General features: G+C 49.6%; 1 protein-coding gene and 1 non-coding gene across 3 annotated transcripts; both read right to left on the bottom strand.

Moving 5' to 3' along the window:
- Nucleotides 1-2,157: 2,157 nt before the first annotated feature.
- TUBA8 (tubulin alpha 8) lies at nt 2,158-19,696 on the bottom strand. Of its 2 annotated transcripts, none has more exons than XM_004452335.5 (5): nt 19,528-19,696; nt 8,594-8,816; nt 7,003-7,151; nt 4,900-5,580; nt 2,158-2,469 (listed from the first exon to the last, which is right to left on the bottom strand). In XM_004452335.5, the coding sequence occupies exons 1-5, from the start codon at nt 19,528-19,530 to the stop codon at nt 2,176-2,178; spliced, it is 1,350 nt and encodes a 449-aa protein (XP_004452392.1). In that variant the 5' UTR covers nt 19,531-19,696; the 3' UTR covers nt 2,158-2,175. The 2 variants fall into 2 exon arrangements, with proteins under 2 accessions (XP_004452392.1, XP_012378340.1); XM_012522886.4 differs by having other exon boundaries at nt 8,594-8,658; nt 19,528-19,695.
- LOC111762709 (U6 spliceosomal RNA) lies at nt 13,305-13,407 on the bottom strand. Its single transcript, XR_002795754.1, has one exon. It is a non-coding gene; the product is annotated as a U6 spliceosomal RNA (small nuclear RNA).
- Nucleotides 19,697-24,716: the final 5,020 nt, after the last annotated feature.

The following is a 24,716-nucleotide window of genomic DNA, read 5'->3' on the forward strand; positions in this document are numbered from 1 at the left end:
AGAGGCTTACCTCAGGTTTGTGAATTCAAGTTACCACAGAGGCTTACCTCAGGTCTGTGAGCAGCCCTCTCGGCTCTGTCAGGAGATTCAGGAGCTGACCTCCTGATCTTACTTCTCTACCAAAGCCCAGCTCGTCCTTGCAGAGACCTTTGGAACTTGGTGCAGGAATGCTCTCAGGCAAGGGAGGCCACGTTTTGTTTTTCCTCCCTGGACTTCTCTTTAACACCTTCATAGACAAGCGAGGGCATGGTCTCTCTGAAAACAACCCTGCAGAAGCGTTTAGTATTACTGCTTGCCTAGTTTTCCTTTGCTTGAATCATTTTACTCCATTTTCCTCAGGGCTTCCAAGAAATATAGAATAGAAACATTCAGGAAAAGTCAGCAAGTAAAGAGATGTGTGTTTACTACATGGGGACTGCGGTGGTTAGGCTAACGTGTCAACTCGGCCAGGTAATTGTGCCCAGTTGTTTGGTCAAGCAAGCACTGGGCTAACTGTAATACAAGGATATTTATGGGCTTTAGGCATCAGGGAGTTTACTGCACAGATGGATGATCACATCGATGATCAACCAGGGAGATTGCCATCACCTATGAGTGAAGTTTTATCCAAAACGAATGCCTTAAAAGGGAAGCGATTTCGGCATTCAGAGAGAATTTCCCAGCTCGTCTTCGCACAGCCATCGTATCCCGGAAACTCATTAAGGACCTTCATTGGACTTTCATCGGAGCCCCTGGTTTGCAGCCTGCCTGTGGAACCCGGGCTTGTGCATCCCCGTGGTCACGTGAGGGACTCTTATAAAATCTCATGCTGTTTACAGATATCTCCTACTCCTTCTGTTTCCCTAGAGAACCCTGACTAAGACAGGGACCTACCCTGGGCTCACCCTGTGTATCTTGCCAGCAGCTTAATTAACAGCACTCTTTTGATGATGCCTAAAATCCTTCCAGAGCATCCAACTTCATGGAAGAGATGAATGAACTCATCCCCTCCTTTGTAAATGCTGAAAAACTTTTGCTTCTCCCCATCCTTCATTTTACGAGGTGGTCGCTGGGACCTGGCACAAAGTGGGTAAAAGTGATAGACTGTGTGCTGCAGAAAGCCCTCTATGCCTCAGTTTCTTCATGCAGAAAATAAGCAGAATATCCATTTTCAGATTAGAGGATGTGTGTAAGGTGACTAGCATAGTAACTGGCTTATAGTAAATATCCATAACCCCCTGCAAAGACTTCCGTTTCACTGAAACACACCTAACCCTTGCGGTGGTCTATAAGGCTGGATACGCTCTGGCCCCTGCCCCTTGGGTCTCAGCTCTCCATCCCTAACCATCCTCCAGCCGTGCCCAACACACCAACCTCCCTTCTGTTCTGCTGACCCTCCAAGCTTGTTCCCAACGGGTGCTTTCGCATTCGCTCTTCCCTGGGCAGCCTCCCACCCAAGAGCTTCCCAAGGTGGCTCCTTCCGGCCATTCAGATCTCCAAGAGGCCTCCTCTGGCTGCCCAGTCTAAATTAGCACGCCCCCAATCACTTTCTGTCATCGATGGTTCTTTCCTTTCATATCACTTAACACTTTCAAAATGATCTTGTTAGTTTATTTACGTATTTATAGAAGCAGGAAATTTGTCTGTCTTGCTGCTAAATCTCTAGGTCTCAGAACAGTGCCTAGTGCATAGGATGCAGTCAAGTATCTGATGAATGAGTAAATGAATGTGTGATATATCTGGGTAGTGCCCGGGCCCTGCTAGAGACCCATTCACGTGAACTTCTAACTCCCACCCCATCATCTTCCCAATGCCCACCTCTGCTTTCCCCACAGGCTCCACCATTCCCCAGCCAGCAGGCTGTGTTTGGGGTGGACTCAGTCCATTCTAGAACTTGAACTCCTGATTAGGCCTCCTCACACGTGTAGCTTGGCTCCACCCTAACCAGACACAGTGACCCTCATCTTTGGTGACACCAGCTACTCTTAAACAAAGGAGGGTCAGCAGAGCCCAGCATCCATTTTTGACCCAATCATCCATGGCCACTGAGGTCAGTCCCCCTCCTCTATCTAAGACAGAAGTCAGGCTGGGGTTGGGAGTATGGTCTGTTATTCTTAGAATGGTTGAATGTGCTTTTTGAGTGGAGCAGCACAAATAAAAGAGACACAACCAAGCAACCAAGGGGAATGTGTATATTTAAAATTCCTCCCCTTCATTTTCTTCTTCAAATGAATCAGTCCCCACTTCTTCATAATCCTTTTCCAGGGCAGCCAGGTCCTCCCTGGCCTCAGAAAATTCTCCTTCTTCCATTCCCTCGCCAACATACCAATGCACAAAGGCCCGCTTGGCATACATGAGGTCAAACTTGTGGTCCAGGCGGGCCCAGGCCTCCGCGATGGCCGTGGTGTTGCTCAGCATGCAGACGGCCCGCTGGACCTTGGCCAGGTCCCCTCCTGGCACCACGGTGGGGGGCTGGTAGTTGATGCCCACCTGAGCAACAGAGAAAGAGGGAGGGCAAAAGAAGACACAGTCAGTTCAAGGAAAACTGGGTGGCAGCTTCTCCAGATGGGGGGCCTCTTGGTATCTTCAGTGTGGTCGCCGAGCACCGTGGTGAGAGTGGGAATGGGGCTGCAGGATGGCAGGGGAGGGGGGGAAGCAGGAGGCTGGGGAATCGGGCAGGTAGACGGAGGTGAGTGTTGGAGGGAAAGTACAAGCAAGTGGGATCTGGTCCAGGTAAATCCAAGGGGAAAGGCTGGGGAATCTAAAGACTAGAGAAGAAAAGGAAAATAGGGAAGATAAAAGGTAGAAATTTTAGTGGAGAGATTCAAGTAGGAGAATGAATGAGATTATCATTAAAGGGTAGGTGTACTGGGAAGCAGATGTGGCCACAGAGCATCCACCTACCATATGGAGGGTCCAGGGTTTGATACCCAGGGCCTCCTGACCCATGTGGGGAGCTGGCCCACGCGTAGTGCTGCCGCAGACAAGGACTGCCATGTCACGCAGGGGCGCCCCTGTGTAGGGGTGCCCCATGTGCAAGAAGTGCACCCCGCCAAGGAGAGCCGCCCCACATGAAAAAAGTTCAGCCCGCCCAGGAGTGGCACCGCACACACAGAAAAGCTGACGCAGCAAGATGATGCAACAACAACAAAAAGAGACACACAGTTTCTTAGTGCCACCTGATAATGCAAGTGGACGCAGAAGAACACACAGTGAATGGACACAGAGAGCAGATTGGGGGAGGGGGATGGGGGAAGGGGAGAGAAATAAATAAAATAAACCTTAAAAAAAAAAAGTGTTGGATAATTTTTTTTTAAAGAAAGGGAGGTGTATTGTACATATTTATCTCTGAAAGGGAAACAGTTGTATTATAAGCCAATTAATTTCTAGACTTGAAATTATTATGAAACTTATTCTTTCCCAGATCGTCATCTGAAGTTCCTCTTTGTTAGGCTATGAATAAACTTAGGGAGGTTTCTCTGCCAAGGGTGAAGGGCTTCTTAAAAGATCATGGGGATATTCCAGAGCAATAAATAAAAAGACCCAGGAGGTGCTGGAAATGGGAGGTTCTGGAAATGGTACCAGTGGTAACTGGGCCCTAAGGAATAGACCTTCTTGGAAGAAAATCAAGGAGTCCAATCAAAGTTGGTTAAAGGTTTTGCCTGGACTAGCCAACTTCCCAAGCAGCATGGTCAGGTCCCCCAAGTCAACCACAGCCGAACTTTATGGTGGATCTACTCTACTAGAATTCTCTCACACACAAGCCAACCGCAGAAACTATAGGAAATTGAAAAAAGTCTAGGGTGAAGAACCATAATGTTATCTGTGGGGACTGAGAACCACAGTGTTGTCCAAAAATCCCCCTCAGACTCAAGCTGCCATGCCTTAACTGACTATCTCTGCCATTCCTCACTTCACCGTGCAGCAGTGGGGAGGCAGCGGCAGCAGATTAGGGAGCAAAGGCAGCCAACCTGCTAAATGGCTCCTCGTGCCTCTCAGACATGAGAGGCGACTTGGTGATGGAGGGTGATACTGAGAAAGGGCCAAAGGGGAAGACGATGAAGAGAAACCTTGCCACAGCACATATTTTGCTAGATCACAGGGTCCAGCCAGCAGAGAGGCTGTGCCTGGAGCCATCCCTCCTCTCTTCTGAGCAGTAGTACCATGACCTGAGTCAAGTGGGGACAACATCCTTGGAGAAGATTCAAGAGGACGAAGTTCAGCAACACCCACCCCATGGCATGCGCTCTTTCTGAAGAGCAACTAAAGAGGCTGGCTCTGCCTTGGGTATCTTTCTGGAAGCCCTCGGAGCTTCAGCTTAAACGAAAAGGAGACTTTTTGTTGTTTCATCCCACACCACTCATTTTGCCTTTTTATCCCATACATTCTCCTACTAGGTTGTTCTGGTTTGTTTCTATTTGAAAAACAAAAGTAAAAACTGCATTTTTAAAAATTACCTTGATTAGTTTTACAAGAGTGACAACTGCCATATACAAATAGGCATTGCCTAGGGGGAAAAGATCATACCTGCAGCTAGGAGCTGGGCAGGGAGGAGGAATACCACACTCCCTGACTCAGCAGGGGGTCAGCTAGACCAAAATCTCACATCCAAACAGGTCAGCCAAGAGACTGGTCATGCACCTTGCTTTGGTATGCCCACTGAAGGGAATAACTGAGCATACTCATCTCTGGCCCCAGCAACTGGTAAAACCTCTGGCCCATAGGAGGTGTCCAGTAAATTTTTGAACAATTAATAGCATGACCAGAGGCAGTAGGGGGTCTAAACCACATGAATGATGGTAATCAGAATGATGGAATAAAATAAAAGACCATGGAAAGCCTCCCCCATCCTTGGTAATCCCCCTCTGCTAAGGTTGTCTAAGCAGTTGTCTACCTCCTCGCTGAGTCATCAGCTCTCACCTTGAAGCCCGTGGGGCACCAGTCTACAAACTGAATGGTCCTCTTGGTCTTGATGGCGGCAATAGCGACATTCACGTCCTTGGGCACCACATCCCCTCGGTAAAGCATGCAGCAGGCCATGTACTTGCCATGCCTCGGGTCACACTTCACCATCTGGCTGTTGGGCTCGAAGCAGGAGCTGGTGATCTCAGCCACGGAGAGCTGTTCGTGGTAGGCTTTCTCGGCAGAGACGATAGGCGCGTAAGTGACCAGGGGGAAGTGGATGCGGGGATAGGGCACCAGGTTGGTCTGGAACTCAGTGAGATCCACGTTGAGGGCCCCGTCAAAGCGGAGCGAGGCGGTGATGGAGGAGACAATCTGGCTGATGAGGCGGTTGAGGTTGGTGTAGGTGGGGCGTTCTATGTCCAGGTTCCTGCGGCAGATGTCATAGATGGCCTCGTTATCCACCATGAAAGCGCAATCTGAATGTTCCAGGGTGGTGTGGGTGGTCAGGATGGAGTTGTAGGGCTCGACTACTGCAGTGGAGACCTGCGGGGCCGGGTAGATAGCAAACTCTAGCTTGGACTTCTTGCCGTAATCCAGGGAGAGGCGTTCCATCAGCAGAGAAGTGAAGCCAGACCCGGTGCCCCCACCAAAACTGTGGAAAATCAGGAAGCCCTGCAAGCCCGAGCAGGCATCCGTCTGGAAAGAGAAGGGCATGAATAGAAGAAACCATGAAGACTGCATGTTTCTGAGAATTCCCTCATGAAGACAACACAGGGCAACACACCCCATCCCTCCACATACTTATGTAGGTAAAATCAAAACATGAAGGAGTTGCACTGATCTTGGGGTGGCTGGTTAGAATACAGGGTGGCAAGTTGCACATGCACATGCACAGACAATATATACACAAAGATCCCAAGCCCAGTAGCTAAATTCAACCAGGAGTAAGTGTCAGAATCTCGGTGGCTAATGCCTTTGTCTCTTGAGAGCCCCCAACCCCACCCAATTCACCATCCTTGTCATTTGCTTTCATGGAAACTGCTGACCTCCACATCTCAGACCGGCCTTGGAAGGCAGCCAAGGGTATCAAACTCAGGAAATGTAAGTGGAGTCAGAGGACCTGAGTTTCGGTCCCAGCTTTGCCATTTCCCAGTTGTGAAAAGTTGAGCAAGTTTTTGAACCTCTCCAAACCTCATTTCATTTTTGTTAAAGTAGGGACAATAAAAGTACTCATGAGGTTTTTGGATGTGTGCAAGATACTTCAAGGGTATGCGGTTGTGATCATTATACAAAATAATGGGCTGAGCAAGGAACTGACAGTGTAGTCAGCACTCAATGTTAGCTGCTATCAGAACTAACAGAATTCAGAGAATCATAGAATTTGCAGACCAGGTGAGATCTATGATCATGCAATGTAATGGTTCTAAACTTTGGGGGATCACAGGCCATGTTGAAACTGATGACCCTACAAATCCTCCCCTACACAGAAAAGTGAATATATACAAAAATGTGGCACCCTTGGCTTCCAGGTAAAGAATCCCTGGTGGAGTCAAACCCCTTCCATTTTACAGATAAGGGAATGGGGGCTCAAATAGAGTGACCCACCTACAACTCAGAACTTTGGAATTGGACCAACCTGGTTCAAATCCCAACTCTGCCATTTTCTAGTTGTGAAAATGGCTAACCTATTGAAACATCTTGGCCCTCAGTTTCTTCATCTGTAAAATACAGGGCCTTCCTTCATATCATTATTCAGGGGATTCAATGAAGGGAAAAGTTAATGTCTGACATTTGTAAGTGTTCAAATATATCCGTTCTTTTCCAAGTTAAATGCTTCATTAACCTATACTTTGCCAACAGGCAAAGACCAGAGCCTTCCTTATACCTGGAATCTTCCACAGATACTACCCTGGAGTATTAATAGAGCATCAACCTGTAAGGAATCCATGATGCCCAGATGCAGGAAGAGGTACCACTTCCGTAAATGCTTCCTTATAGAATATAAGCAGATAATCCCCAGTCCCTGGGTGCTCCATCCTGAAACCAGGGGCCATGTGCCTCTCCCCAGGCTGGGCACTCGAGCCCGACCCACCACCAGCCTGCCCTTTGGACACTTACCAGCTTCCGTATGCGGTCCAACACCAGGTCGATGCTCTCCTTGCCCACTGTGTAGTGCCCCCGCGCATAATTATTTGCTGCATCCTCCTTTCCTGTGATCAGCTGCTCTGGATGGAAGAGCTGGCGGTAAGTTCCTGCCCGAACCTCATCTGCGAAGAGAAGGGAACATCAGGTATTTCTTGGTTCCCAGGGGAGAAGCCTCCCTTCCCACTGGAGTAGCACACCACACCCTCTGGGTATGTTTCCCCACCTGTAAAACTCCACTGAGTTGAAGCCAGGAGAACACTATGATAAATCTACTAATAGCCAAGAGAACTGCAGGGTGACAGAGGCACTGACAGAGCCAGAAGTCTGAGTTCTGCTGGCTGGAACCAAAAAGGCTCCGGCTTACAAAGCTAACCACACACCAAGGCTGCCTGCCTCTACTTCCTTCTACCTCGACCCATCAAGGCCTCGGGCCTTCATGCTTCAAGGTTAGCCTTGACACCAATAAGTTAACCCAACTTCACTCTTCTAAAAATGTTCTAGGCATGTGGAGAGAGATACAGGGTGATCTACCCAGATCCTGCATGCTCTCAGGGGCTGTCCCACTCCTTGTCTGTGCCCCCAGGTGGCAATGGCATATGTCAGGCATGACAGAAGTTTTAGAATGACTCGGAAATCAAGCTATGTGCCAGAGTCTAGAGGAGCAAGAGCCCCAGAGAGGCTGTTAAGGGGTTGTGCTCACCTCCAAGGGGCCTCACAAAGTGGGTGAACACGAGGCCAACCAAGATGCTTAGGGCCCCAACTCCATCATCTCTTCTGATCAGGGTCCCTCTACCCACCTGCCCACTCCCAGCAAATCAGCCATTTGTGCAATGGCCTGGGAGAGTTCTTTTTGCCTCTGTTGCCCCTAGAAATTAGTATTCAGGTATTACCAGCGTGTGCCAGACATCTCTGAGGAACTGGTCCATCCCTGCCTTGGTGGGCCAGCCTTGAAGCTGAGGAAATGCCAGTGTTGCGTTGAGGACTGGCTCTGGGAGCAAACCCAAGAGAAAGCGGTGGTGTGGGGAGGGAGAAAGGAAAGGGGAAGGAGCGGAACAGCAGAAATTTCCCCCACACAGGTCAGAAATCCTCTGTTTTCCAAGATCTAAATGAGGTTCATTCTAGAACTACAGCAGCCCCTGGCTGTGATTCCATGTTGTGTGTAAGACACTGCATGGTTACACCAGACCCGTGAGGAGAGACTTCAACAAGGATAGAAACCTATGCTTGGGACAATTGACTATTTGGGAAGCATGTTATCATTTCTAAAAGGGTTTTGTTTACCTTGAGCGTGTGGTAACAATTGACAGTTTCAGTCTCTCTCAGGGAGAGGAAGGGGCTTACCCAGGGGCATTTTGTTTCACACAGGTTACAGCTGTTAAGGGGGAGCAGAGGTCCTTGTGAGATTTCCTCAAAACTATGGAGACTCTGAGGAGCTGATAAAAGTCCTGTTTGGGGAGTTCTAGTTCAGCTTCCACAGGGACATTCGGCTTTCTTAGCCATCACGGGCGAAAGCTTGCAGTTTTCGGTTTCGCTGTCTGGGGAGAAGATTCTCTCCCACACTCACCCACGACGGTAGGCTCCAGGTCCACCATGACCGCCCGGGGCACATGCTTCCCATTGCCAGTCTCACTGAAAAAGGTGGTGAAAGAGTCATCATCGTTGACCTTGCTGGCCTGGGCGCCGAAGGTGCCGTCCGCCTGGATGCCGTGCTCCAGGCAGAAGAGCTCCCAGCAGGCATTGCCGATCTGAACTCCCGCCTGACCCACGTGGACTGATATGCATTCCCGCTGTGGAGGGAGAGGTCAGTGTCAAGGTCAGAGAGTCCTTGGTCCCCGGCCACGCTTGGCCCCAGATCCCCTACCCCTGAGGCCTTGTCTCTCCCTGGAGTTCAGAATTCCAGGAAACCCTCCTGCCCTGCTCCCCCAAAGCCAGGCAGGGTCTGCACCAAGACTTGGCTCCAAAGAAGACACAGTTGACTTGTGGGTTCCTCTAAAGGTTGCTTTCCAGAGTTAATCCTTGGCACCAGGGAAAGGAAAAAGAGAACTGGTGCGCAGGTGAAACAAAGGGCAAATTCTAAATCATAGATTCCTGGCCCAGTGAGGAAGGCAAAGGAAGAACGATGACAGTAGAAACTATCCTGAACGTCACCCTGACACACAGTGGTGGCATTCATCTTCAGTCCTAGACTCTGACCTTCCTGCACAGCAGCGACACCACACACAAACACACACACACATACACCACAGTCTCAGAATTTTATCGAGCCATCAAACGCGCTTGGAAGTGGTATGCTTTGGAAGTGGGTCGCATGGGTGTAGTTCACGGTATACACATGAACGTCCACAGGGAGGCTGGCAGGTATAAACTAGGCTCTACCCAAATCCTGAGAGATCGGAACATCTTGGTGGCTGCCACCACCTATGTCAAGCCAAGTGTTAAATAAAGCTGACCTTTAGAGTGTCCTTATCTCCATGTTCCTCTGGTGTGAGGTCGCAGTCCTAGGGCTAACAGCTGAGGGTGGGGAGTCATGCGTGAGTGAGGGGTGCTGTGTGGGTATGTAGAAATGCAGCATGAAGTCCGGCCAGGAGGAGGGAATCAGCGCCCTGCCGATGGGGAGGCAATGGTCCCCAATGGTGGGCTCTGTGCCCCTGATGCCCACCAGAGCCCAGCAGGGCAGAATGTGCCTGCTCTCTGGGTTTCTATTCTTATCCATGACCTGGCCTGGCATTTTCCAGCCCCAGGTAACCCAGGCCAGAAGCAGAGCCTCCAGAGGGCATGGCTGAGCCTGGAAGCAAGGGGAGTCCACATCAGAGTAGAGGGCTCCTGGAACTTGGGGTTTTCTCTGGGCACAGATGGCAGGGCAGCTGTCCTGATAACATCCCCAAGGATCAGCTAGAGCTGAGGGGTCCACGACCCCTGCCTTAAGAAGGGCAGAGTGCAGGGATTCCCAGCATCCGGTGTTCGACCCAGCCCTGCCCCGACCACAGCCCAGCTATATTTAAATGAGCCCAGGGCCAGCATGGGGCTTCAAGATCAAAGTTGCCCACAGCCCAGCATTCAAATCCTGCCTTCTCCGTTTTTTGTGTGTCCTTGGTTGAGCTACTTAGCGCCCCCCTCCTAGGGTGGTGGTGAGAATTAAATGAGGCAAAGAGGAGCCAATAACTGCTAGCCACGGTCAAGGCTATCGTCACCTTCACCACGATCATTTTCATTACCTCGTAGCTGTACTCTCCACCTGGGAGAGGTGCAGGTAGTCCCCAGTCCTCTCTCCTTCATGGTGGGGTTTGTTTTCTGGGCCATCTTGGGACTCAGTTCAGGCTAAGGGAAGCGGTGGTCTACACCCAGGAACCACCCACAAGCAGCACGCAGCTGCGGCTTGCCAGGGAGGTGTCTAGAGCTGAGGGGACACTGGAGAAGCCTGAAAGGAGCCTGATGCCCCACAGCCTCCTTCTGGGTGGCAGCGCCCCTGTGGCCCTGACCCTCAGCCTTCTGAGCCTTTCCCCACCACACCCCCACCCCTCAAAGCACCACAACCTCCTTCCGGCCCCATCCGTGCTGCTGCTCCAGTCTGCCCTCCCTTCTGGAATGTTCTGTGCCTTTTCAGGAAAGATGCTGGGAAACTTCAGGAAGATCAGAGGTCACGGGAGGGAAAGGATCTTGAGGACCGAGACCCACCAGCACCATGTTATCGGTGGTTTTAGCCTCTTTTGATGCACCCCCATAATCTCACACCAATAATCAACAAGCCAGTCTTCACAGACGTCTCTCTCTCTCTCTTTCACACACACACACACCTCTTAGGAAAAGCAATTGTCCCTGTTAAACTAATTCGCAAGGTTAATTGGAGGCATAAAATTGACCCAGAAATAACTGGCAAGTCCGTGGATGCTCCCAAAAGTCAAAAATGGTTCTACCAATCAAAAGAAAAGGAAGGTCTCAAAATGCCACTCCCCAAACAGGAACCAGGGCTCCTTAGAAAAGTGGAGATGTCCAGGTGTGGGGCAGAGAACATACACAATGAGCCTGGAAAAAGGAAGCTAACAAAGACAAGCGTGATGTCTAAACATCTCAGAAGCCAACCTGAAGAGGTGCCCACTGCCAATGATAAGACAATCTGAGCATGCAAAAGAATAAGGACAGGGCTTGATTGAAATAATCTGTAGATATGGAAATCTACAAGTCCCTCCAGCTATTAAAAAAGAGAACCTCCAGGAAAAATAAAAACCTCATATGTCCCCATCTCTCAACAGCCCAGTCAATGAGAAAAATCTCTCTTTTTGAAACAGAAGAATGACAGCTAATAAATGTAGAAAGAATGATAGATTAAGAAATATTGGGGAGCAGACGTAGCTCAGTGGTTGAGCCCTTGCTTCCCATGTATGAGGTCCTAGGTTCAATCCCTGGCACCTCCTGAAAATTTTTTAAAAAAAGAAATATTGAAAATACTAATACTGATTAAAGTGATGAATGCACAACTCTGTGATTACACCTTCAGAGTATTGTATAGTTTGTGAATATGTTTCAATAAAATTGCATTATAAAAAAGAAATATTGACATATTACAATTTCTAATTAATTGATTTGGACAAGGATGCCAAAACCATTAGGTGATAAATTGATGGACCTTCCCACAGTGACAAATAATCAGCTACTTGCTGGTCACAATGGGACAAAGTAATTACAAAGAAGGCTCCAGCTGTCACCAGCCTAAAGCCATGTTCAACCTTAACATGACCAGTACTGAGACAATCAGCCAAGAAGGGCCTCCTGATGTGATGCAATTCAACATACACATACCCTTCCCCCATAGGGAATTCTTGTCAAAAACGTCCAGCCTTGGGAAACGGACTTTGGCCCAGTGGTTAGGGCGTCCGTCTACCATATGGGAGGTCCGCGGTTCAAACCCCGGGCCTCCTTGACCCGTGTGGAGCTGGCCATGCGCAGCGCTGATGCGCGCAAGGAGTGCCGTGCCACGCAAGGGTGTCCCCCGCGTGGGGGAGCCCCACGCGCAAGGAGTGCGCCCGTGAGGAAAGCCGCCCAGCGTGAAAAGAAAGAGCAGCCTGCCCAGGAGTGGCGCCGCCCACACTTCCCGTGCCGCTGACGACAACAGAAGCGGACAAAGAAACAAGACGCAGCAAATAGACACCGAGAACAGACAACCAGGGGAGGGGGGGAAATTAAATAAATAAATAAAATCTAAAAAAAAAAAAAAAAAAAAAACGTCCAGCCTTAATCTATTAAACACTTTAGATTTAACTCCCACTTTACAGAAAGCACAGGGATCAGAGGGATAAGTTAAATGACATCATGAGGAAACAATAAAACAAATCCAGAAGGTGGGTGTGGTAGATTGAATCACGGACCCCAACAAAAGACATGTTCAAGTTCTAGTTCCCAGCCCTGCAGTATGAGCCCCTTTGTAAAGGGGACACTTTGAAGATGTTACTAAAGTTGTGGACTCATGTGTGAATAGGAGCTTCTAAAATCCTCTTTAGGTGTGGCCAAACGGAATCAGGGTGGGCCTTAATCCCTTTTACCTGAAGCCTTACAAAGAGAAGTAGGAAGTCAGCAGAAACCAAAGGAGCAGACACTGGAGGAGATGAAGAACATCAACATGTGACCCGAGGTAGAGTTACAAGGAACCCCAAGAACTGCAGCCAGCCAGCGCCAGACTGTTACAGACTTCAGGGAGAAAGCACTGCCTTGCTGACACCTTGCTTTTGGACTTCTAATCTTCAAAACCAGGAGGCAACAAGTACTTGTCTAAGCCATCCCACCATGTAGTATTTGTCATAGCAGCTCTGGCAAACTAAGGCAGTGGGACATTCTAGGTAGGGCAGCTGGTCTAGTCTTTTTTGTTTCGTTTTGCTTCGCTTTTTGTTTTATTTTTTAAATATTTTTTAGAAGATACTCAGATTATGTAAATGTTATGTAAAAAATGTAGGGATTAAAAAAACAATAAATTTTTTTAAAAGTAAAAAAAAAAAATAGGGGATTCCCCTATGCCCCCCTCCCTCCCCCTCCCACACTTTCCCACATTAACAACATCCTTCATTAGTGTGATACATTTGCTACAATTGACGAACACAGATTAGAGTGTTGCCACTAAGTGTAGATTATAGTTTACACTATAGTTTAAACTCTCTCCTGCACAATTTTGTAAGTTATGACAAGATATATAATTACCTGTATGTCATTGCAACATCATTCAAGACAATTCCAAGGTCCTGAAAATGCCCACATATCACACCTATTTTTCCCTCTCCCTCCCCTCAAAAAATATAGAACGCTTCACAGATTTGTGTGTCGTCCTTGCGCAGGGGCCGTACTAATTCTCTCTGTGTGGTTCCAATTTTAGTATACTTGCTGCCAAAGCGAGCACTGGTCTAGTGTTTTTAATTCATGAAAACTAAAGGTAGTAGGAGGGACTGTTCCACAGTAAAAGGAATGTAAACATAACAAGGATTTTAAAGTTACCTGGAGACATCACAAGGAAAACGAAAAGCTGCCTGAGCCCTGATGGAGCTCCAAGGAGCTGTGCGTGCCCATGTGGGAGGCGGCTTTTATATCTGCTCCCAGATGGGAAGCAAGAAGCAGTCCAAACCTCAGCTCCTCCAGCACCGGCACTGGCTAGCCTTCTGCAGCCACACTCTGCCTGATCCCCACCCCCAGACACTTGCCATGGGTCCCCAAACTCCCCAAGAAATTTTACATAGATGAGCACAGAGCAGACTCGGGGTCATTGCCCTTGGGAGGCCAGGTCTCATGCCCAAGAAAGGTCATCCATCTGTCATAACCAGGGACACTTAGACTGGGTTGTATGTTATAGCACCTGAGAGGAGGCGCTCTCCCATTATTTTATGGATGGAAAAGCTGAGGCTCAGAGAGGTAAAGGGACAGATGCTAGATCACATCAGTCTGTAGCCAAAGAGCCTGGACCAGGCCAGCTGCACTGCTCCCACCTGAGTTCTTTACACCCCACAACCTCCAGCCTCACTTGCACTCCCAATTTCCAGTGTCCCAAGATGGGCCGGTGTCTTCTCCCACACAAGCCTGATCATCACACAGCAAGGCCACGCTTCTAGGTAAGCTCCGAACAGGAAAAAGCTCCAGAGCAGAAACTGAGAATGGCTCGTGGCGGGTAGCCTCTTTGAAAATGGGTCATCTCTCTCTGACAGAGCCAGAAATCTGTTTCTCAGAGCTGGTGTGCCTGGCAGCGGGGTGGGGGCAGAGGGTAAGGTGACCCAGCAGGAGATATTCAAGTCCTAGGTCTGTTCCAAACTCGTATTTCAGATTCCCCACTCTGGCCCATCAGAGCTCATGTTCTCTCCCACAGTTTCTCTCTCTCTCTCTCTCTCAGTTCTATTTTGGATCTGGGCTTGTAGAGCTCAGACCAGTGCTGTGCCCCTGTGAGGGCAGGGGCTCCCCGGGTGCTGCCAGAGCCTCTGCCCAGCAATCACGGGGATGAAGAGAAGGGAATTCCTTTCCTCAAGAAGAGTGTGATGTCTGCTCACAGACCTGCGAGAATACTGTTTCTTCCTATCACAAATATTTATTGTATTATTACGTGCACGGAGGCACGGGAAGGTCCGACTCCTCCTTCACGTCTTGAGTTAAATGTCCCTTCCTCCACAGACCAGGACAGCGCCGGGGCTGTGTGCTCCCACCGTGCCCCTGTCCCCGTCGTCGCCTTTATCACACCGTATCACAGCTGCCTGTTTGCTTGTCTGACTCTCCTAGTGGAGTAAGAATTCTTCTTTGGCTCACTGGATCCCCAGCACTGCAGGCAGTGCTTAAAGGTACCAGGTGCTCAATAAACTGAGGGGGCTGACACTCTATTTCCCAAGCCGGAGGGTGGCCAGTGTCTCAGGGACACACAGACCAAGTGCACCGGGAGTTCAAAGGACAGAAAGACAGCGTCTGGCTTGGTTCCCCAGGCAGGAGGAATATTCGTGGGGACCCTGAAGATTTCAGACATGCAAAGATGACCCAGGGCATTTTAGGTGGCAGCAGTGTGAACCAAGGCCGAGAGGCAGGAACATGTAGGGCAGGCCTCACAAACTGCTCAGTTTGACAGGAGCGTGGGCTCATGAAGGGCAGCACAGATGAGTCATCGGTGCCACCTACCACCATCTTCCACAGGGAGCAGAGACTGCTTTGCAGAATATCAAAAAAAGGGAATTCTAGAACGTTCCACCCTTTCTAAATTCCACTGCCCACCTTATATCTTTCTATTTTAATATTAGTCGTGTCCCTTTGTTTTGTTCTCAAAGGAGTAAGATAAACGAATCACTATCCCCTGTAGAAGAAAGCTTTGCAGCTGTAAAAATCATTGCAACGTATCACAAAACAGTAAAACTGGCATATTTTCTAGGAAAGGAACTAAAAGGGGCCAGCGGTGTACACCCTGTGAAAACCCGAGACCGGTCCACATTCACCCAACCACCGGTGCCGTCAAAGACCACCAAATGATTTCTAGTTGTCAGGCTGGAATAATAAAGCACACACATTTTAGGCCCTAGATGGGGGATGACGAGTAAAAAGCAGATCCTCAGTGTTACAGAAAGATAATTAAAGTAAGAGCAAAGGTGATTCATAAGAGCGTGCTTGAATTATCTCCTCTCAGAACCCTCCAATTAGGGCACCTTTGGACTCAATCAGAACAAAGGCTAACCGGGAAGCTAGAAACAGCCAGAACAAAGAGCCGACCTGAATTAACAACGGAGTGAATATGGCCCGGAGAGGGGCCCGGGTCACAGGCACAGCAGTTAGGGCGGCGGTAGGGCTGGCGAGAGACCGACTCGGGAAGGACAGGGATGCGTGGTGGGAAAGTCCCAGCAGGAGCAGCCCCGTGAAGTGACAAAGGCCTTGGACTTTAGCTGACCTCGGGCATCTCCATCAGAATCACACAGCGCCTGCCCCGTGCCCCGTTCTCTGGGAGAAGTTCCAACAGGGGGACACGGGCAGCGGAAAGGCCAACCACAAGGCCACTCTGAGAGGTCCCGAGATCGTTTGTGGGTCCCTTGGTGGCCCACGATAAAGGGGGCGGTTGATCCACGTCCCCCCCTCGAGGCAGCCACAGCCTCCCACACAACCCCTATCGCAGGCTCTGCATTCACAGGCTAGAGCCTCCTCCAAAGTTCATTTTCGTTTTTCTCTTCCCTCCCAGGTCACTCAGGACCGCCCTCGGGAAGGACACACGGCCGTGAACCCTGAAGCAGGAACCGCACCCCCAGCTCCCTCCCGAGCCTGATCTGAGCCTGCAGCTTCCTACTGAAACTCGCTGGCTCCTCTCGAGTGCCCAGCGCCTTTGCCCGCAGCCCACAGCGGGGAGCTCAGTGACGGAGGCTCCCTGGGTGTTTGGAGGCATGCCCTCCACATCCCCGGGGGGGGGGCTGCACTTGGTGGTGGCCAGGCAGGACCCAGCAGGGACCTGCAGCCCCAGGAAGCGCCCCGTAGTGCCCTGAGGTCAGGATTTCTGATCGGCCCGCAGGGCTCAGCCGTGCCTGCCTGCTCAGTCCAGGCTGCAGAGGACCAGCAGACGTAGAAGTGGTGTCCACCTTGCTCCCAGAACTCTCTCCTCTCCCCTCTACCTGCTCGTTTTTGCAGGGAGACGGGCTCTTGGGTGCCCCTTGAGGCCTGCTTCCATCTGAATTAGCGCTCCCCGGTCCAAAAGGAATGGAATTAAGAAGGATGGATTGCAGATGGTCTCACCTCCCCTTAAACCACAAACACTTTTTCTGTGGCCTGTGACCATTGACTCGGGTTTGGCTCGGGGTGCCTGGCCAGGATTCTCTGTACCACTTCCCAACAGATGTTTCACAGTCTCGGTTCCCAGGAGGGTTGCTTATGAGAGGGACAGTGAGAGCAGATATGAATGCTCAGTTATAGGGAAATTTCTTACCTAGAACCTACAGCAATGCCAAATCAAATTCTTCTTAAACAGAGACAGCCATCCCTACCCTCTGTGGGGAGCAGGGGAGACAGCTGTCTGCAACTTAACCCACTGGAGGAATTTAAATCATTTCTTCAAGGATGGGATTCTTTGTATGATCCCAGACAAGTCATCCTAGCCTTCCAGGAATGGATCAAGAAATTTTTAGAAAGAAGTTCTGTGAGTGGGAAATGTTCAGCAAAAGAATACACCAAGACAATGCCATACAGACAAGTAAATATCCTAAATAGAACCTATTACACAAAATTTAATGCTTCAAAATAAAAGATAGTATTACCTTCTCAAAATATTCAACCATGGGTGTTCTTTCAAACACCCAAATTCTTTCACTTGCTTAATATAAGGTTTTACTGCTTAAAATTTTGATCTACCAGATATTTTCAGAAACTTGCCTATCAAATACACACTGACGTTTGCTCAAAGGGACAGGCTTATGGTCCTTGGGTCTCCTGTGAGCCTCCTTTCCACTCCACTTTGAGAGTCACTACAGCATTCAGGCCAAAATTAAAAGATGCAAAGAAAAGCACTTTGAAAATTATAAGCCACTAGCTGTGTGCCAGATATTATATTATAAATATCAATTACATAGTTTATTGCCAAGGAATGTAATGGGGGTGGAATGGGTAAAGGAAATAAATAAAGCAAGACCAGGGAAGAGGCCGTGGCTCAACTGATAGAGCATCCATCTACCATATGGAGGGTCCAGGGTTCAATCCCCAGGGCCTCCTGATGCGTACAGGAAGCTGGCTCACGTGCAGTGCTGCTGCATGCAAGGAATGCCGCCCTGTGTAGGGGTGCCCCACGCGCAAGGTTGCACCCCGCAAGGAGAGCCACCCTGCTTGCAAAAAGTGCAGCCTGCCCAGAAATGGCGCCGCACACACGGAGAGCTGACACAGCAAGATGACACAACAAAAAAAGAGATGCAATTCCCCAGTGCCACCTGATAATGCAAGCAGACACAGAAGAACACACAGCGAAAGGACACAGAGAGCAGACAACGGGGGAAAGGGGAGTGAAATAAATAAATCTTTAAAAAAATAAAATAAAGCAAAACCAGTCACAAGTTAATAATTGTTGACGCTGGATATTGGATTTACAGGGGTTCATTTGATCATTTTCTCTACTTTTGTATAATGTTTGAAATTCTCTATGATAAAGTTTTACATAAACATATAAATACATAAATATTTAATTTTAAGTGGAAACTTAGAAATTTGTTCCATGACACCTCTTCACCAGAGAGGTTAAGAGGCTTCCTTGAGGACACACAGCTAGCTACAGAGCTAGGAGTAAAAATTCTGAACTCCCACCCATGAGCTCCTTCTATGGCCCCACACCAGGAGTCTCTAGCAAATGTGGGTTCCTCTGGCCACTCTCCCCAGTAGCCTCAAGTTCTTGCAGCTCCCAGGTGTCTCTGGAAGCATACTGGGGACAGGGCGGGGGCTGGACAGACTTGGAGCTAGAAGCAGCAGAGCTGGGACCAGAGCCAGAAAGTCCTGGGCACTGTCCAAAATGAGCAGGGGCCAGGGAGGTGGGGGGTTCCTGGAGAGGAGCGCGAGTGAACCTGACCTTGGCCTGTGGGAAACGCCCGTTCTGCACCCCGCTTGCCACATTTCCAACCTATCTCCCCGCTGCCGTGAGATTTCTGGGTTCCAGGCCTTCGGGAAGCGGACTGGGGGTGAATTTTCCCAGTGGGGTGCGGGGATTGGGGTTCTGGAAGGTGTGACTCCCGAGTCTGGGGGAGCCGTCGGCAGCAGGCAGAATCCACAACTGCAAACCGGTTTGCAGACGGAGACAGGCGCGGAGAGGAAGGAAAGGAGCGGCGGCCGAGCCCCCCAGCCAGGGTAGGGAGCAAAACCGCGAGTCCGAAGTGCCCTGACCCTCGGGAGGGAGACGTCTGGGCGCCAAACCCTTCCAGCTTTGACCGCTAAAAAAGAACGGGGGAAGCGGCGCGGGCGCCAGCGCCTGGGACACTGAGCGGCCGCGGAGGGTGCGGGCGCGCTCGGGCTGGGTGCCCCGAACCCAAGGCGACGGCCGGAGGATGTGAACGAGAACCGCCTCGAGCGGGGTGGGGTCGCGACTTCCCAAGCCCTCCGTGGCGTTCCGGGGCCCTGACACATCTGGCTGGGTTTGAAGATCTGGCTGCACCTGCCTCCCCCGCTGCCCCAGCCCACCCATCGGATCCCTTAGAGGCTCCCTCTCTCCCGACCCTGGACCCCCATCTGGGGAGCCCTCGAGCCGCACACGCCTCTCCATCGGGCTCGCTACGTCCTCCGCGCCCTCACCCGCGAGCGCGCAGGTCTCCGCTTTGCCCCGTCGGGAAAAGGGTGCTGGCCGCAGGCGCCTCCCGCCCGAGGGTTCGACCCCCTGCGACCCTGAACTGACACTCCCACCCCCACCCCCAGAAGACTGGGAGCTCTGCGGGTGGCTCCACCGCGGGGGGAGGGGGCTCGCCCCGCGTGGACGCGGCTCCCCGCTGCGCGCCCGCCCCGCGCCCGGCCCAGCGGCCCCGCGCCCGGGGGGCCAGCCCCGGGAAGGCTCACCATCGCGGCCTCTCTCCTCGCCGGCTCGCCTCCCAGCTGGGCCTACCCACCCCAACTGCTCCAGATACAGCCGCCTCCGCTGTTGTGACACACTGGGCGGGAGGGGGCCGGGGACAGACATGCCCGGCGGGCAGCTGCCTGGCAGCATCACAGTGCCCGCGGAGGGGAGGGCCCGGGCAGGTCACAATCGCTCCTCCCCGCACCCCGCCCCCGCCCCACCCCCACCCCCACCCCAGCCTTCTCCCCGCCGCCCCCTCTCCGGGTCCCACCCCCGCATCTGGGCTCAGCGTGTAGTGCCAGCCGCGCCGTGGGTTTCCCAGCCTCTCCTCCCGGCCAAGGTCCTGCTGGCAAAGCGCACGTGTGCGCCTCCTCAGCATCCACCAGGGGAGATGGGCCATTGTAACTCCAGCTGCCTAGGGACCAAGTGACCATCTCTCCCCAAACTTTCATACTCACTCTGCTGCAGTCAGGACTGGCCCCAGGCAAGGGCACCACCTGTTTGCCCTGTAGCTGGCTGCAGTCGCCCTCAACCCAGGAGAGGGTCCACGCGCCCTCACTGGTGGAAGAGGGTCGGGTCTCAGCTCCACTGCTTACTCTAGCTGGGCGCCAGGACAAGGTGTGGAAACTCGGCTCTGGAAGCCTGAGTTTCTGCCTCCATCAAGGTCTCCTTGGTTATTGGAGAATTAAACAACCAAGAGATATAAAATTCCCAGCGGCCACTAGGTGCTCAGTACAGGTGGGGTCCTGTTTCTATATTCCATCAGTGTATCCCCCAACATCATTCTCAGACCTCTCCCCTTGATCCATTCATCATCACTCCCCTTCCCACTTTTAAGCCTGAATGTACCAAAGTCACTCGCCTTATGTGTCCCGGGACGGATATCTGGGATCCCGCTGCCACTTTGTCAAGTAATAGGACCCCCTCTTGGTGGCCACAAGTGACGCTGAAGGACGAGGGAACTCCCCTACGCTCCCTCTAGTTGGGGAGAGCCCCTCAGCACCCTCTGCTTCCCTCCCCCCCCCCCCCCCCCCCCCGCTCCCCGCAGTTTGGGGGGGGATAGTTATTGCTCTTTGTTCTCACTGCCCAAACTCCTCACAGGGCCATTCCTGCTGAAGGGTGTAAGCCAGCTTCTTTCTCTCCCACCGTCCTCAGACAGCTGGTGAGCAAGCACCAAGCCACGCCAGGCAAATTCACAGCTTTTTCTTGGGACGCTGCTACATAGGGCTGCTTGGACCAGGCATGCTCACTCTCCAGGATTCCAGCACAGATAGAGATGTGCCTTTGCTTCCACTCCTAAGACGTGCTGGACACTGGCGGGTAGAGAATGTGAACGGTTTTTTCTTTATCTGTGTAGCCATTTGTTATGCTGATCATCCATTCACACATTTTCCTTTTTGTGTTGTGAGCTTCTAGAAAATGCGACATGCTCTACCCATTGGTACTTAAGAGATTATGAGCTGTATTGACGTCTCTCTTATAATGTAAGGTCATGAAAATTGAATATCGTGATTAAGCTAACTGTATAAACACATGGTAAATGCTTCGTAATGGATTGTTAGGATTAACTGTATATTTATTTCTCTTCCAATCCCCTTCCCCCCCAAGCATATTCTATTACTTCTCCCATAGCGTTTACCACTTTCTACTTTGGATTATAGTTGTGTGTGCACATGTGCATATATTTAAAGGTTTCTTTAAAACTGCAGACCTCTTGATTGCAGGGGATGTATTATTCATCTTAGTGCCCTCCCCATCAAAAATTGCTAGTCCAGTTCATCAAAGGGGCTCAATTAATATTGCTGAATAAATTGATTTTTTTATCTTTGTGAAGCAGCAAATATGCTATGAGCAGGCTCTTAAGATCTCATGATGAAGATGATAACAATGATCATTATTGTGACAATGGTGGCATTTAAATGCCTTTCATTATGACGATGTCCTTGGACTTCCTCATCTTTCCTCTATGGGTTTGGGGGCTGAAGGGAGCCATGACTACACCATAAATGCTGAAAATAGCATCTTTTGGTTCCAGGGAGATTAAAAAAAAAAAAGAAGAAGAAGAGGAAGAGTGGTTTCAGAGTATTTGGAGATATATATATAAATTTGGCTTTTTAGCTTTCTCAATATTATTTAGCTTGGGGCATCTCGATCTCTCATTAATACTTCCTCCCTATCTCATCCCTATCCCTAATGCCTTTCTCCCTGAGTAGAAGTTTGGACAGAAAGACACATTTTTAGTCCCCTTTTTGCAGGTGGAGAAACTGAGGTCAAATCCAGACCGTTTATGAGTAAGCAACAACCTATACTGCATGATTTTAAGGCCCACAAGTCTTGTAAAGACATCACCCTACACCCACCACATTCCAATGACTATATGCAAGCGTATTTCTTTTTAATGAATTTTTGTGCTGTGGAGTCCTATTCTCAGTGATGGCATAAAACGCTGAACCATACCCCAGGTACGAGTCTGCCCTGAAAGGTGAGATCGTTTCTATCAATCATCTAGGAAAGCAGTTTTCATGATTGTTTCAGTTTGCCACAGGGCTGCCGATGAAATGTATCAGAAATGGGTTGGCTTTTATAAAGGGGATTTATTTGGGGTAAAAGCTTACAGTTTCAAGGCCATGAAAAGTCCAAACCAAGGCACCAGAGGAGGTGCTCTCTCACCCAAGTCAGCTACTGGTGATTCTGTTGTCCTACGCTGGGAGACTAGGAGAAAACTCACCTTCTTCAGATTGGCCGGGAGCTAGATTAAAGTCCAAGCTCCTCGGCCTCTAACCTGGCTGCCCTAAGGCTCTATTACAGATCAGGTATCCACTGTCTTCAGCTGCCAGCCCCTAAAAAGCACCGAAGGTCTGTGTGGGATAAAGTGGCACCATAGGCAAGATAAGGCAGTCGGGTCATCATCTCCTCCCTGAGGCCTTGGTATGCTGACCTTAGTTAATTCTTCACTGTACTGGATAGTTCTCTCCTACTGCTTATTGAAACAATTGGCCGAATTGTCTCATTTTTTCAGATATTTCACACATGGCTCCTGGTGTGGTAAAATGATCCGTTCTTTCTGGACCACATCCCTACTGCACATTGTAAGAGCCAGAAAGCTGTTCTGTCCCTGGATGCTGAAAATCCACTTTGGAAAACCATCTTAATAAATAACCCCAAAGGAAAATTATAGCATGGTTATCGTAATTGGTTTACTCAGTACCTCGTGGTTTCAGAGCACTTTCATATGAAATGTTTCAAGCTGTGCTATTTATATTAGCAAACACTTGAAGAAAAAACAGAAATGGCCAAAACCTTCTAGGAAGGAATGCTACGTGGCTACAATTTGGTAAAAGTGGGTAATAGTGGAAGCTGAATAGAAGATAATGTTAAATGAAAAATTGTAGAGCTCAGATGTGTGGATAATAAACAAACATGAATGGGTATTCATGTTCAGATGTGTAATTATTTTATTTTCGTGAGGTTTTTTTTCAGTATGCTTTTTTTGAGTGAGTAATCAGCACTGCATGTTTTACAAGTATAATAAGTAATGAGGAATGTGCAATGAACCCGAAAATAAGGTCCAGTCACTTCATGGAGCAGCAGAGCGCACTAGGACCCAGGCACTTTTTCACTCTGGTCAGTTTGATTTTGTTTTGGTTTTGACCCTAGCTGTATTGCCTTACAAATCCATTTTTAAAATCCAAGTGCTCATCAAAAACTCACCCACCTGCACCTGTCCCCCTGTCCTGGGCTCTGGCCTGTCTTTCAAAGTAGATTCACCTTCCGCAGTCCATGGAACTCCAGCTTTGCCTTTAGCTACCAGCTCCCCACTCACAGCTCTCCCCACCCCATCACGCTCCTCTGCCCATGGGCCCTAACTAAGCGGTAAAGCAGAGGGCATATTGGTTTTTGGCCTGGTACCTGGTCATTTTGAACAGTCACCTATAGCAGGTCTCTAGTGGCCTGTTTAAATCTAACTTAGTAATCTAGCTAAATGTGCCTATATGCACACGTAAAAAATCGATTTAACCTTTCTATGCCATGCATCTATTTCAAATATTAGCATCTACTTTAGGAAAAAGATTGTCATGTTTAAATATTTAATATTAAAATAAATTAATTAATATTAAACAAATTAATTAATATTAAATTAAATTAAATTAAAAATATTTAATATTAGTGTTTTCATTATTTCATATATATACGTGTATATATATGTATATTTATATACATATATACAACACATGTATGTATGTGGTATGACTTTGCATTTTTGCCCCCAACCCTTCCTGCTCTTTCCCCCTCCCCAAATTGCAGCAGTATTCTTAAGTAGTTAAAAAGGCAAACCTCTGGGAACGGGTGGTGAACTGGTGACTGATCAGTAACTCTTGTAACCTGCATTCTTTAGAAGTCCTGCTGCGCCTTCCACATCTATAATTATAATTATAATCTACATTATAATTAAAAGACCCCTCCTTTTTCTTTTAAGATTTATTTATTTATTTCTCTCCCCTCCCCCCCCACCCTGGTTGTCTGTTCTCTGTGTCTATTTCCTGCATCTTCTTTGGCCGCTTCTATTGTTGACAGCGGCACGGGAATCTGTTTCTTTTTGCTGCGTCATCTTGCTGTGTCAGCTCTCCATGTGGGTGGTACCATTCCTGGGCAGGCTGCACTTTCCTTCACGCTGGGCGGCTCTCCTTACGGGGCGCACTCCTTGCGCATGGGGCTCCCCCACGCGGGGGACACCCCTGTGTGGCAGGGCACTCCTTGTGCGCATCAGCACTGCGTGTGGGCCAGCTCCACACGGGTCAAGGAGGCCCGGGGTTTGAAGCGCGGACCTCCCATGTGGTAGATGGACGCCCTAACCACTGGGCCAAGTCCGCCGCCGACCCCTCCTGTTTTCTAACAAGTATAGACAATGGAGCTCAGGAAATGCTGCCCCTCCTCCCATCGCCGAGGCTGAGGACCCCTGGTAAGGAAAGCTTGCCAAACTGGACTTGCTGTCTTTGTTCTGATGCATCCACCTCAGTTTGGCGGGAAGCTGTCGCTTTTACACAGCTCCTTGTCATACTCGGGACAATGTAACATAATACTTTTCCAGGTTTTTTTATAGACCTTTGCTCATGTGACACAACAATATTATGAAGTGAGGTAAGTAACCCTTCTTCCTATCTTAGAGGTGAAAAAAAACTGAAGCCCAAGA

This window comes from Dasypus novemcinctus, chromosome 20, assembly GCF_030445035.2.
Source record: "Dasypus novemcinctus isolate mDasNov1 chromosome 20, mDasNov1.1.hap2, whole genome shotgun sequence".
Classification (NCBI taxonomy): domain Eukaryota; kingdom Metazoa; phylum Chordata; class Mammalia; order Cingulata; family Dasypodidae; genus Dasypus; species Dasypus novemcinctus.